The sequence below is a fragment of the Coptis chinensis genome, chromosome 1, assembly GCF_015680905.1.
Source record: "Coptis chinensis isolate HL-2020 chromosome 1, ASM1568090v1, whole genome shotgun sequence".
NCBI lineage: Eukaryota > Viridiplantae > Streptophyta > Magnoliopsida > Ranunculales > Ranunculaceae > Coptis > Coptis chinensis.
The window spans coordinates 59,257,456-59,270,801 of record NC_141456.1 but is presented as its reverse complement, the minus strand read 5'-3'; the positions used below and the strand labels follow the sequence as shown (position 1 = coordinate 59,270,801).

The 13,346-nt window shown below is 34.6% G+C and overlaps 1 protein-coding gene across 1 annotated transcript; it reads right to left on the bottom strand.

Annotated features, from left to right (window-relative positions):
* Positions 1–1,015: 1,015 nt before the first annotated feature.
* Positions 1,016–7,713, bottom strand: LOC147524737 (ubiquitin-conjugating enzyme E2 32-like). The gene is made up of 4 exons (XM_086576163.1): positions 7,612–7,713; positions 4,962–5,046; positions 1,260–1,423; positions 1,016–1,171 (listed from the first exon to the last, which is right to left on the bottom strand). The coding sequence occupies exons 1-4, from the start codon at positions 7,711–7,713 to the stop codon at positions 1,016–1,018; spliced, it is 507 nt and encodes a 168-aa protein (XP_086432289.1).
* Between the last annotated feature and the right edge of the window lie 5,633 nt (positions 7,714–13,346).

The following is a 13,346-nucleotide window of genomic DNA, read 5'->3' as shown; positions in this document are numbered from 1 at the left end:
ATTCCTAGGGGGGGTTGGGGGTGTAGCTTGGTGCAACTCTTCTAAAGGTATAGCTCCTTGGCATTCCACAACTATGCAATATCATGAAATTATAGTTAAAGAAAACCTCATGAAACTTCACTATTCTTTCATCTAATGCATCAGCTTCACAGAATGCTTGAAATTTGCTAATTACCATGCGGGCTACCTGTCATTAAAAAAAAAAGAAAAAAAAAAGGAAATTTAAACAATTCAATCATATGGCAATTGAGAAAAATAAGTACGAAGATATAAACAATTGTCTGGGAATTGAAAATAAAAAGAAATACCACAATTGATAAAGCCCTTCTAGATAAATCAGAAATTGACCTGCAAAAGCCATCGTTGTATCATGCGCTTTTTTTTTTTCCTTCATTGAGAACTTCGAGCTTTGGAGAACGAAGGGTTTTTGTGAGCTTTGGAGAATGAAGGGTTCTTTTGTTCATTTTCATGATTAAAGCTTTGGAGAACTTAACCTAGGGGTTCCTTAATTTCACAATTAAGCTCTTTAATTAATTCCTAATCCACACATTTTATGTAACAAAGAGTGGCCTAAATTCCTATTCGATGCAACAATATAAGCAAAGAATTAGGGAAATAATCATGAAAGTTTAGGGGAAACAATGTAAGTAGAAAAATAAAAGAAATGCATTGAAGTGAAGGAACTTAATAAATTAGGTGGTCAAGGGCTCTTACCTTTGAACTGTGGCTGGTTGGACGAAGTGCAAGAGATTCCAAGCGGTGCGACACATGCCTGATGATCTGCTCAACCACAAATGAACTATATGTCGGGTCTTCTTGCAACTGTGAGCCTTATCGCAGCCCATGTGAACAGCTGATCATCTTACTGTTTTGAAACTCTGGCCTTTGGCCTTTGCGGCTGTTCACCATGCTCTGCTGCTGGGACACGTCTTGATACATTCATTTGTCATTGGCCCGACACTCGAGGAGGACTGCATTGGCATGGACCTCTCGAACATCAATCCTGTCTTTAGCTTCAGGGTTTTGGCTGCTCGTCAGGAGAGGCTATGTTATCACCATCCAGAGGAGCAACAGGTACTTCACCTTCTGCATTGGTTGGGTGTTCATCAGATGACTCTTGTGCAGCAAGTTGAGGAACTGGGGGCACTTTGCTCAGCATATATTGGTGAATCTGCAAGCAGTCTAGTAAGTTCAAAGCATACAGGTCACAACTTATAAAAGATGTTTATGGGGGATTCAAGTATAGAATTTAAACATACCTCATCAATTAGTCTTTGGCATTCAGACGTTCCAAATGTTGGCGCTGCCCCACACGATTTAATTGCCAAACAACGCCTTTCTTCTTTCTTGTAATCCAGTGAGCCCAAGGCACCATTTGGATTTGTGGGCATGAATGCAATCAATGCAACTAAAGCTGTTTGAACTGCCATTAAAAGTGGTGGATCAGGATATGAAAAGCATGTCAAACTTTGGCAAGACAGTAACATACTCATTCAATTGGAAATCTTTATCCAACTCAAACATCCTTGTATTTCACAAATTGCAAGGAACCACCACAAAACAACGTCTTTACATAATGGTTCCTTTAGAAAACAACCACATACCAACTTCTTTACATATCTTGGTTCCCTTAGAAATTGAATACCGTTAAGCTCGACTCTAAATAAATACCACTTTCGATTCCTTTGCTAAACAAACATTATTATAGCATCGGTTTGAAAAATGTATACTGTCGAAAGGTCAAACAATCAACTTTTGCTACAAAATATATGAAAAACTTGGGTCGATATAATTCTAATTCTTGGTATTTAAAATTCTATGACCCACATATTTTTCAGTTCAAAGCAACTGAATTTGAAGCTTGTGTGAGCCTTTGGAAGATAATTCTTGCACCACCCTTCTCAGATTACATGCAAAAGCAAAAGAGAAATATGCCTTAGGAAAACGCTATTTATATTTAAGGCTTCAAATACATAAATATGCACACACGCAAAATAATGAGATCAAATAAAAGGAATGAAGAGATAAAGTAATTAAAATCTACTCTTGGCATAAACAATTGGATAAGTACAGGCATGTATACGTGTAAATTATTGGTGTACATAACATAGACACTTTAGTAGTTGTTTCACAGTCTAAACCCTATTTTGTACCTTTCATATCGGCCTCAAATTATCTATTTTTCCTCTTGGTAGCATGAAGTTGAAATGAAAGAATGATTGCAAACATCAGGCAACCACATACCAGGGCTTAAGAGTTCATTACAAGGAGATAAATAACCATGACAACATGGATGTGTTTGGTTAGCATCCTAACCTGGCACTTCAATTGTATTCTCTTCCGGGGTGTACCTAAAGAAAGCTTGTTGTTGCATGATCATAAACCATTTTGTTCATGCTCTTTTCATCTCTATATATAAGCTCCATGTCCATGCTGACTGCTACATTCTTATCAATTGTCTTGAAGTGCTAAGCAACTTATCAATAGTAGCTTCTTCACTGAATATAAGTATGGCTGCAAGTTAAATCACATACAAAAAGAAGAGAGCCATGAATTAGGATGTTTTGCAATATTAATAGAACATCCACCCACAACAAAAACAAAAATTAAAAATGCAACAAACAGAGTACCTCAACAATTTCAGAAAAGATAACATAAAAATACTTTGTAATTGTTAAGATGAACATGGCAAAGAATGATATTAGGTTATTCAACCAAGCAAGAGTAGTATTGAAAGGCAAATCCTTCATTTATGCAAGTAAGTTTTGAGTGAATATTGTGTGAGCACAATAGGTTAAAAAAGCATCCAACTAAAATACACTATTCCGCTAATTGCACACAAAGATTTGACCATTTTCCTTAAATGAGTTGGACTGAAAGATCGCCCCATTCAAAGAATTTAGTACTTTAGTACATTATAATTAAAGGATGTATATCAAATGTCAATACCTTGTAGACATATAGAAAGGAAATACAAACCAATAGATTGTCTAAGATAATAAGCCAAAAAGAAAATTATCCATGCAAACAATATAAAAGAAATGCATAAGTTACCTACTTAAACTGAAATTCTAAGTTCACAAAGGCGTCAAGAATCACAAGATTACCTTGGTACCCATTCACTGGAAATGAAATATTGTTCTTCCATGGCGGGAATCTAAAATTTGTTCCTAATAGTATCATTGAGATAGAACATCAGAAGCGACTTGCCGTGGCCCGGTGAGATTAGTATTGCACCATCGCCTACTTGTCTTCATTTTGTGACGGTCATGTCGATTTCAGTTGATTTCAGCCGTGTCATACACCACCATCATTGGTCATAGTTACAACTACACTACATGAAGTATTTTTTGGGCTTTATATTTCCAACTACATTATAGGTCCTCAAACACTGAATTTAGACTCCAAAAGCAACTAATAACTCAGTACATTACGTACCTATCAAAAATAATATTCTTTACTTTATATCGACTTAAGTAAAACTGTTTTCCGTTCAACAAAAAAAATTGAAAATGTAAGGGCAATGACCAAGGGATGAGACTATCTAATCATTAGCTATTGAAACAACTTGTGATATCCAAATACACCATTGTAGACTTGAAATGAGTTTTAAATTACATGAACAAAAAAAAAGAGTATACACGCTTTTATGGAATATAATCCTGCACAAACAATTAACCAAGCCTGCCTATTGCTTTGTAATCCATTTTACTACGTATTTTTTTGTGAGAAATATGCATTATAAGGCATGCCTCAGATAACCACAGGGTTGACGAACAACACTGAGAGTTTCAAAGAGAGACAACCAAAGTTACTGCACAGTGTGAAGTCCACTGCTGGCAATGTCAATGAGCAAAGTAAGGAGATGAGTGAAACAACCACGCTCAAATTACAGAAATTGTTCAGCTTCCTTGGCAAAACCGAAATCCACTTGAGCGGGGGTAGATGGAGGGGCAGAAAGTGGGAGATGGAAAACGAAGAGTTTAGACTGGTTAAATTGGTGGGAAGTTCGGCGGGCATTTTAATAGCTGACATTTTTAATTCTAAATGGTTGAGGTGTCTATCCAGGTGTCTTAAGTCTTGACCCTCAATTTATAGAGATTTAAACAACAAAGATTTGAATCCCACCCCTCTCAGAAATTTATAGTAATTTGAGTTCATTCTGCTTTTTTTGGGTATGTTATCAGTACTACATCACCTTAAAGAATACCATTGAAACCTTTTAACAAATCAATTGCAATGGTTTAGATTAGATGAATATCCTAAGGTCAGAATGAAATTCTAATTCCTATGCATTCATAAATAAAAGTTGGTATTCCCACTCTTCCATCTCAATACCATGAAATACTTAACCGGTGGATTAAGTTAAAGACAAATCTATATCTAGAAAAATAGATTAAGGATTGAATACCAACACACATCAGGATCCTCAGCCATTTGTGTGCAAATCTGCTCTAGCATCCTTGGCCAATGCATTTATGTTGCATACCGTTGTACCCTGGTGATTGTACATTCAAAATAGGAAAATGTATATTAGACTGGGATAAAGAGTTCTAAACCTGTAGCAAGTAGCAACAAACTCAGAAGCTAATACAAAGCTAATAAACATATACGACCAGTTGCCTCTGTAAAACTATGTGACACATTGGTGATATTGAATACAATTGTTCCTAGAACTTGTTCCTAGAAGTTTCTTATATGTGGTTCTTCTGATTTTAAGTGTCGTCGATGCAAATAAGGAAAAATGAAAAAGTGAGAACAATAGCATACACGTAATCGATAAATGAAAAAGACAAACGAGAAAATTATCAATTACACCATGTTAAATAAAACTTCACATCTAAAAGGAAGAACCTAAAACTTAAAACTTAATGGCAAGAGAGTCAACTATTAACAGTCTCTCCAATTTAATCTTTATAAAATGATGGAAAACAATTAAATGCACATTGTATGAAGCTTACCGCTCCATGATGGCTGCCAATGCTTAGGATGATAATTTGATATGCTAAGATAGATCTTGGTTTGTGTCTCAAAACGTCCATTTGGCTGCAAAAATAAATAAAATAAAATAAAAAAAAAAAAAAAATCATAATAAAAAAAATAAGCACACAATATATATAATAGATCAAAAAAGTACTGATCAGAAGATATGTTTTCCATCTCTTGGAGAGAGAGGAATAGGAAAGATGGGAGACCAAAGGATTTTGGAAAGAAAAATGCTAGAGCGAATGACAGTATAACAACACGATGTGAGGAAGAAGAAGAGGTAAGAGGCGAAGGGTTTTTTTCTGTTTAATCTCATAATTAAAACTCCTAATGCCCGTGTTTTCGACACGGATTTCATAAAGTTATTGTGTCATTTTATTATAATTTGCATTAACACTTAAAATAACATGCCTAAATCAATTAAAATTATATAGTAAGAACAACATAAATAGTGTTGCAGCAAAGCTACATCCCCATGCCCCATAACTACTACTTGAGCACCACACGGAAGAGAGGCAATGAAAATCATAGAAAGATCACTAATAGCAATGCCTATCAGGCTTGTTACCCACAAAAAAGACAGATCTCGAAGTTCACTTCGGCACGGATTGTACTTGAAATATCTTTATATAATTTACATCTATGTTTTAAAAAAGAGAGGAAAGGATAGCACTTAAATGGTTTTGAAGCATTAGATAAGTTCATCCAACAAATTAAAATATACAATAGATAAGGAAGTCAATCCTCGATTGTTTTTGCTTTACATGGTCTTTATGTAGAAATTCAAAAGGTATGTTTCCCAAAGTTTTTTCTGTAACCGCAATAGTAAGATAAATATTCTAAGCCAGAACCTAAGTATCGCAATTACACTTCAATATATATATATATATATATATATATATATATCCCTTTTCCTTTTGTTGCTGGGTATACTATAATTATATTAATATCAAAAGGACGTACAAAATTGTTAGGGAGGGTGGTAACAACAATCTACTCCACTCCCTGAATTATCTACAGTCCAAGGAGTCATTCTGGAGAACTATGTCGTTGTTGCATTTGCCGATACCCTGGCTTCTGCATACTGAAGTCAACATAACTTTTGCATAGTTATTGCTGCCTTAAGCCATATGAATTCCTGCAAGGGCGCAAGGCAGTTGTCCCTTGCATTGTTTGTCTCTTAAAACTGGCCTCACACCAACCTGGTGCAATCCTCCATCTCAACTAAATTCAGTTGTTCTTCCTTGAAGGTGTATCTATCTGCATTCTCTAGCTAGAGTAAATTGCCAAGGATAACAACAAAATGTGGGAAAATCACTTCAATCAGTTCTCACTTTTGAACTCAAGATTTTATTCCAAAAGAACATGGAGCAAAAGAAAATAAACTGCAAAGCAAAATCTCTAAAAAAGAAGAAGTTGCAATTGCAAGTAAGAATAAGGATTGTGTGGGAAACTACCATCCTCTTTCTAGCACTTGATTCCACAGTTTATTCCCCTTTCAAGAAACAAACAGATTTTTCAGGAATTTTATTTAAAAGTTCTCTTCCATGTCTTGCTTTTAACCATTAAATAACCATTTTTGTTTTGCCACTAAACCTACTTGCCTTTTGTTTAAGTTAAAAGTGCATACACAGTTATAAAGTTAAATCAAGTATCCTCCAACATAACCAATATAGTAAAGAGGAAGTGAATGTGAGGATACCACACACTTTTAATTGTAATGATCCTAGAAGAGGGTGGAAATATAAAAGAAAACCAATTCATAAAGCATTGCTCAGTACTAATTCCCTATCCTATATTCATAAAATAAAGCATTTCCACCAAACCCAAACTCACCTAAAGTAGACTTGTCAAAACCAATTATTTCACATTCCAACAATGTTTCCTCTTCTCATCTCCCTCTAAGCATTTTGTTTGACAAAATCTACAAATCTAACTACAAAATAACCAACGTCAAACTGTCGTTTACAATGTCCTAGCAGAAGGAACTTAAAAGCTATAAAACGTGCACTAACAGAAATATTACAATTGTTAGTTAGGCATAGTTTAATACGATTTTTAATTTTTGAAAAACAAATACTATAAATAATTTCCATTACCTTAGTATCTAGCAATCAAAAGTCTTTGCTAATGATCTCATTCTTTTTCTTCAAGTTAATTGCTTCCACATTATCCTTGTAATACGAACCCTTACTTTCTAGTGGTCTTTTCCTGAGCAAAGTTTAGAAGGGTCTTGGTAATCATACATTGCCATTTCAAATTGTACCTGTAAGATATTAAAAAATATTGATAAAAAGACTTAATAAAAGAAGGTGTTGCTGTTGATTAAATTATGCAAATGCTAAGCATAAATGGCTGACACAGGAGCAGCTAAGTTTTTCTATATTTAGAATGCTTCATGTGAGTTACATGACATATGAAAACCTAAGACCTGCGGAACGATTCCATGTTCTCCAAGAACGGCATGGAGGTCTGCTCATACATTTGGTTGCACTGAGTTAGATCTTCTAATTTCAGTTGAGGCACTCAATCTCCAAACACTTGAATGATAGTCCATCTATCCCACAAAATGTACGTGTTGGGCAATCTGAATAAGCATTGTGCATTTATTTAGAGTGCCAATACAAAATTTCCATAATCCATGGTAGAACTCAAAGTGTAGCAGTAGCCAGTAGGCACACTCAGTTTCATGAAAGAAACACAATTAAGCATATATGAAACATACATTTTTAAGCTAAAAGTACTATGTCCATAAGTAAGCAACCAAGATTTAATAGAAAAAATGACCCTATAAAAGAAAACAAAGAAGAAATTGTAAAAATTGCATCAAACTAACAGATAAGAAAATGCCATAATATACTTGAATTATTTACTTGAAAAGAGCACTAATCGAAAAGAAAGGGTATCATGAAGGTTGTGTCAATTAGGCAAGTTATTGCCATATATATAAAAGTATGCATAAGTCGGTCACTGTGGAAACCATTAGGTGTGGCGAAGATGAATTCCATGCTATTTATAATCTATGAGTAGCGATGAAACATAATGGACGGAGCAACTAAACATCTATTATTACCTTACTGCAGACACCAAAACCACCTTGGTTTAAAGAGGTGGATATGCTCTTATCTTAGATAAATTATGTTCTTAACTAAAAGATAGCACTGCATATAAAGCACTCGATATCTAACCGTGAGAATTGGTTTGCTGAAAATCAAAAATAAAGTTCAGACACGCTCTTATTCTCAACATTTGTTCAGATTTCTGATACCTATCTAGGGGTAGTACGCTATGGACATAAAAAACTTAGATATTTAGCAATGATATTAATAGCATGATACTTGATTTTGAAGACTAAAGTTCATCCATTCTACCCATCTGTTGATCTTAGTAAAAGGACATGCGTTAATGATTTCAAGAGCATTAAGCGCCTTACATGATACCAAAACAAATGGAAAAGTTTACACATCAGATGAAGTTGCACATCCAATTGAATCTCAGTTGGTCAAGAAAAACAAAAAGAAACAGAAAAGTTTACACACATCACCTGAAATGAAATTTTTTCATTTGATAAGTGTTCTCTAAACAAAGACAAAGAAATTGTTAAAATAGAAACTGAATGAGAGGAGGGAAAAAGTACGTGAATATTGCTTTTCTATTTGTAGTTTGATATCTCCCAAACTATATAATTAAGAATGACAAATATTGTAACGCATGACATGGTCAGGAGGCAATATGATAAAAATGAAAGATAAGATGATACACTGACCTGCTTTTATAGTCGATAACATCCTGGGTATCTAAATCTATGTAGACCTACAACATAGTATTTAGACATGATATATGCATTATTTTGCTTAGTGGAGTAAAAAATAACATACCAATAATGTAAAGGTGGAGTAAATATATACCTTGGCTAATCTGCATAACTTGTATGGCGTACAACACATCTTATTTTCATCTTATTGACTTTTGATTTTTGGGTAGGGTGTCCACTTGTGCTGTGGTAAGCCTACCTTGAATGTAAATAGTAGTTTCAGGACCAAAACTTAGTAAATTTGAATAATAGCGACCTGTGGCTGGACATTATATAATAGCCAAGTTCATCAAGTGACTTGATTCCCTCAATCATGGCTGAAAAATGAGTTGAATGGTGAAAATAATTAATGAAGGATGTCTACGAAGGTTGATGCCATTAACTATTAACCATGATCAAGACTTCATAACTTCCCAATGTAAACAATAACAAAGACCGTATCATGAGTTCCCGACTCGACCTTTTCCTATCTATTATTGCTATCTTCAAAAGAACAAAAAAGAAAAAGCAAATAAAACACACTATGCTGGATTTAAGGGCAAACATGAGCTGCCATTATCCATATGGAACAGTTATTTAGAATTTAATAGTGTAACCAATGGCTTTGCCGATCAAATTTATCTCAAGGACCGCAAAAGAAAAAATAGCATGAATGTAACAAATTGAGACAATTTAGAGATTAAATGCTAACTTCAATGGTTTGACCTAAATTAAAACCCCACATTCTATCCTAAAACAGATATAAAAAACAACTAAAAATTATAGAAAGAAGATGAGAAGGAAAAAAAAAAATTGTATTACTTGATGCGGAATTACAGAGGCAATACTTAATTAGTCATTATATCAATAACTTTTTTACGCATACTAATTTGGATCCTTAGAATTATATATATATATATATATATATATATATATATATATATATATATATATATATATATATATATATATATATATATATATCACGTCACCTTTAATGGATTTCAATATATCAAATGCTAATTGATACCCAATATTTCAGATATATTCAATATAAATAGGTGAATTAATTATTATATATGTTATCATTTTTGTATATAAATCTGTTTTTTCATGCTTTTGATTGCACTTACTATAAATCTAAAGATGAAAAGAATACAACATCAATTAATTGATCACCATATTCAGATTTGATTTTCGAATTTTACTATTGTTATTTCCATGTATGAGGTCTAGCTAGAGTAATGGTCTCTAATCAAATATTCTGTTCTGAATGCATTTAGTTCATCATGAATAAAACCAATTGTTCTTTGTAAGTACCAAAAGGACAAAAGGTTCAAGTATAATCAATAACCAAACCGGGTCACCTGAAGTTGACCAGCGTGTCCCATGCAACCCTACGTTGGGAGGGCATGAACCTAATGAAAAGTCCAACAGCTCACTTTCCTACTGAGAAAAAGTACTTCGCTCAATACACTTGTACTTGTAGTATTAGTCCGATCACAAATTGGTAATAGTAACAACACAACATAAATATGATGGACTTACAATTAATCTTGGCTTTTCGATGTTTAATGCGTTTACGCACCAACAAGGTCACTAATCGACTAAATAAGCATTATTTAAGAAACAACCATAGTGATTCCAATTTCTCTTTTTAGTTTCTTCCCTACAACAGGAAAAAGTCTTGCATCTAAAAATTCTAAAGCACAAAAACAGATAGCTTCTGAGCAAATGTTCGACACAATTGAATGCTTCATTAATCTGTTATTTGAAGTAATAAGTATTAAGAACCAGCTTGGTCCATTGATATAAAATATCAATATTACAATGCCAATGCTCCATCCGCGTGCTACTCAAGGTCTTGCACCTTGAGAAATTCACACTTCTTTCAAAATGAGATCCTAAGTGGTTCTGTTAGCCCTCTAGAGTACACTTGTTTCTGAGCTCATATTCTATTTCTGTGTACTTACATTTTCCTTACTGGTAAAACCGAATGTTTCTGAAAAAGCATAAGCAATCAATTGATCGAAATTCAGATTACCATGAAAGTGTGTGAGTGCGGGTGTGTAGAGCGGGCAAGCAAGCGAGAGAAAGAAAGATGTATAAGAGTCTCACCTCAACTATAGAAGAAAACTTTTAACCTCTAAAGTTGGGTTTTATGGCTAAATAATGCTTTTACAAGAACACAACACCTTCTTTTCGCCTTCAAACCAACTACACAAAAGACACATAAAAATCAAAGTTTGACACAACAATGAAAATAAAGTGTGTTACCTTGATTGCGCTCCATCCATTGATCAGTAAAATGTAAGAAATCTTTTAACCTTTTTTCAATCTTTTGAATGTTAGTAATAATAAACAAAATCGAAGTGGAAGAAGATGGGTGTAAAACCCAGAGAGGAGTGGAAGTAGCGGTGGGGAAAAAAATAGACTCTTGTTATTTGGAATAAGAAGATATATGATTTAATACCTGTAAAATTAGATCAAACCCAAAGCTGGATAGATAAGAAATTTTCACGCTAATTGCTTGCTTCTTCACTGAGGGGTGGGGGAGACCGAGAGAGAACGAATGGGTCTTCACAATTATGACTCCCAAACTGAGAGGTTGAGGGAGAGAGAACACAAGAGGTTTTCACCATTAAGTCCTAATTAACTTTTTAATTTCCGAAAGGTCTTCAGTTTTCTCGATTAATATGCCAATCCTACCCACGCCGTCCCAACCATTGATTTATCCACCCTTAGATTGAATCCCAGCCGCGAGTCAGGAAACAGCGAAAAAAGAAATTCTACAATATCTTAAAGTACCTTCATTTTGTACCCATTTTCGAGGACTTTAAGCTGTTCTAAATCTTCTTCTAGTTGCAATGGAGTTGGTGGAAGCTCTAGATATATCCTTGAGAACTTTGTATTGTAGCTCTGGAAAAATAATACAACAATAGGAAGAAACATATGACTGCATAGTATTAATACCTGAGTTATGCTATAATACTTTTAGGAAATGCTGCCCACAAAAGATATAAAAACCATACCTGGATACCTAGATGTAGTAAATATGGGAAGTTTGAATTGACTTTTCCTGACCTGATGATTAAGTAAATGGTTAATACATGTAATTTTGCATAGCTGAGAAGATATTTAAGGTTAAATCTGAACTGACATAGACAACACATCTCACGTTGCTTAGGTAGTGCAATGACAGTTCAAGAACGTTGTCCGAAACTTTTTAATCAACAGATTGGCCTGGTCTTGCTCATTCTCAGTGAAGCATTGGTACAAAAGCTCATTCATAAATATAGGAAGAAACAACAAAATGCAAGTTAACACTCCAGAAGTGAGCAATCCGGAAGCAAAAAATATATTCAGGTTAGTTTTCTAGCAGCCTGAACTGAGACTAAACAATCCATAAGTGACGCCTACTGAAGCATTCCATTCCATTTCATTTCATTAGGCTTTGGACCCCATTCCATATTTGTTGGTTAGGCAATCATGATTTGTTGAGCTGCCATTCTCCAGTTGCAGCTGGAGATGCATATACCATTGTTGGCTGGATGATTTCAAAATATTAATCTATACATTTCAAAATTATAGGATCTGTGAGGCGCTTAACTTAGTCATGCTAATTGTGTGTTTTAATAGTGTCCGTGCACATATCTCAACCCTGACTATATTCGAGACTTCAGTCTTTGAATTTGTATAGAACTTGAATGGCAGGTCTTAAACTTAGTCATACCTTGAATGGCAGGTCTTAGTTTAGTTCTCCGTGATCTTCACTTTCATCAACATACGAACCCCGACCGGAAACTATAATAGCAAAACAACTCAAATCGTATAAAATAACAAATAACAATTCATGATAGAGAAGAGCGGATAATGTTTTGTTCATCAGAAGAAGAGTTCTTCACAACACATACCGATAGAGGAAAGAGAGAAGGCTTACCTGAGTCAAGCTTCCAATAAGAACTGATCAGAAGAGATGTTTTCCACCTCTTAGAGAGAGAGGAATTAGAAAGATGGGAGACCAAAGGATTTTGGAAAGAAAAATGCTAGAGCGAATGACAGTACAACAACACGATGTGAGGAAGAAGAAGAGGTAAGAGGCGAAGGGTTTTTTTCTGTTTAATCTCATAATTAAAACTCCTAATTAATTTCTAATTAATCTCTCTCATATTGTGGCGGATTGGGGACCGTCGATTTATCCACCCTTAGATTGAATCCCAGCCGCGAGTCAGGAAAGCGAGCTGTTTTGTTAAGTTGATTATTATATTTCCTTATTAAATTGCAGTCTATTTTGACCATTGGATTGGATGCTTTAGAGATTTGTAAAAACTAACTAAACAAACAACTCAAGTAATGCGTGTGCATGGTGCGCATTGTGCGCCTGTTTGCGCCTTGGCTACACTGAATTGTACTAATGCGAAGTTAACTAGGTGATGAATAATCCCCGCAGCCGTTTCAAGTAATTTTCGTTAGGGAGGCTGAAATTTCGGATAGTATCGAACTTTTCAGCTCCCAATGTTGGCCCAGCATTGATGTAATGAAGCAATAAAAATCACCTGGTCTGGCC

Excerpts from the sequence above, each read along its gene's own strand:
- LOC147524737 (XM_086576163.1), bottom strand. The coding sequence starts at position 7,713 with ATGTATGTTTCATATATGCTTAATTGTGTTTCTTTCATGAAACTGAGT. Across the intron at positions 5,047-7,611 it reads CCATGGATTATGGAAATTTT|CCAAATGGACGTTTTGAGAC; the intron begins GTATTGGCACTC and ends TTATTTTTGCAG. Across the intron at positions 1,172-1,259 it reads GCCAAAGACTAATTGATGAG|ATTCACCAATATATGCTGAG; the intron begins GTATGTTTAAAT and ends GACTGCTTGCAG.